Source organism: Temnothorax curvispinosus, unplaced genomic scaffold (assembly GCF_003070985.1).
Source record: "Temnothorax curvispinosus isolate PA1 unplaced genomic scaffold, ASM307098v1 QBEX01010777.1, whole genome shotgun sequence".
Classification (NCBI taxonomy): domain Eukaryota; kingdom Metazoa; phylum Arthropoda; class Insecta; order Hymenoptera; family Formicidae; genus Temnothorax; species Temnothorax curvispinosus.
In genome coordinates this window covers 1-1,411 of record NW_020220557.1, presented here as the reverse complement: position 1 = coordinate 1,411, position 1,411 = coordinate 1, and the positions used below count along the sequence as shown (strand labels likewise).

The window sequence follows — 1,411 nt, the reverse complement described above, 5'->3', positions numbered from 1 at the left end:
TATCTTTGTTCTTCGCAATATGCATATGTTAAATATACAATTTCTTGAAATGTTGGTGATATTGAGTCATTTTACACGCTCGTACCTTACATTTTTACAGAATCTAATCGTATAACGCCGTTACTGTTGAAATACTCAATACGATTTGAATGTGATTTGACGAAAGTGGAACATCCTGTACTTTGATATTAACAACCATTCTATTATGACTTAAATTTTCACTTTTCTCGCATGCAGCCTCGCAGAAATTTTGTCTGCAGATAAAAAAGCTTTGAACAATGATCAAATATTGCTGAACGAGCTGCAGAAGGAGATCGATGTGATCAAGCCGAAACAACCTTTCGCTCCGGAAGAAACCTACAATCAAATATTTACGACAGCCGACGACATCTGTTACGACATTCCCTGTAATAGTAATAAAACCGTTTATGATAAATCAGAGGAATACAACGAACGCTTGCGGGCGCTGAGAGAGGAACGCGAGTCTTTTTAAGGACCGGAAATTACACGGCCGATGACGTAGTAATAAAAAAACTTAACACAGAGATTTGATCTTTACTGGTAAGTAAATAGCGATTTTATTTCCTGCTTGACTTTCTCTGATCAACATTCAATCTTTACATATGAAGAGAAAGCATACACATCTCGAAACAAAAAACTATGACATGTTGCAAGATAATTTATATACATTTGTATAAATAAATATTTTATTGAAATCTTTTTAATTCTTTTGTATTTATTTTACTCTTAAAAAGTATGGAAGTACGTTTAGGGGAGCAAGATAGTCCGTCAGCCATATCGGTCCTTCGTGAGTCTTAACTCGGTTCACATCGTACCATTTTCCTTTAGGTAGATAGATATTGCGACTTTCGGCAGCCTCTATGGTCACTGGAGCAACTAGTATATTCTCTCCAAGAAGATACTCTGTAATTCGATTAAACAGCAACATTCGATTATGTATTATTTACAGATCACCTCGTGTGTGCTTTCCAGATTTATAAAGAATATCTATTTATCAATAAAATAAGTAATAGTTCATATGTTTGGCAAATCTGGAATACAATCTTCACATTGTTACGAACTCACCATCATTAATCTTGTGAGCTTCCGGGTCAAGCGGATCAATCCACCAAATAGGTGGATTTACGGGAGTGCCCTTTTCGATAGCCTGCTTCATGGCGTTTATAATTTCGTCGGTATAATTGGCGTGTAATTCGGTATACTCTCGGCAAATCTCAATGGTCTAATAAAATGCAGATGGATATTATTTTTTTGCTATTTGACGTATTTTGATTTAAGAAATGTATTCGTTAATCTATCGTACAGCCATTCATCCATTTCGAACAGAATTTTCCAGATTACTTACTTCATCGTCATATTCCCATGGCACGAAAGAATATTGCAACGACGG

The 1,411-nt window shown here is 35.6% G+C and overlaps 1 protein-coding gene across 1 annotated transcript; it reads right to left on the bottom strand.

Moving 5' to 3' along the window:
• Positions 1 to 550: 550 nt before the first annotated feature.
• On the bottom strand, positions 551 to 1,405 carry LOC112460741 (SITS-binding protein-like). Its single transcript, XM_025025558.1, has 3 exons — positions 1,367 to 1,405; positions 1,087 to 1,243; positions 551 to 924 (listed from the first exon to the last, which is right to left on the bottom strand). Exons 2-3 carry the CDS (start codon positions 1,175 to 1,177, stop codon positions 737 to 739), a joined length of 279 nt encoding a protein of 92 aa, XP_024881326.1. The 5' UTR covers positions 1,178 to 1,243; positions 1,367 to 1,405; the 3' UTR covers positions 551 to 736.
• Positions 1,406 to 1,411: the final 6 nt, after the last annotated feature.

What these genes read in the sequence shown, in the direction of transcription:
- LOC112460741 (XM_025025558.1), bottom strand. Translation starts at nt 1,177, where the DNA reads ATGAAGCAGGCTATCGAAAAGGGCACTCCCGTAAATCCACCTATTTGG. An exon ending in AGCTCACAAGATTAATGATG is followed by an intron (nt 925 to 1,086) that starts GTGAGTTCGTAA and finishes ATCGAATTACAG; the next exon opens with AGTATCTTCTTGGAGAGAAT.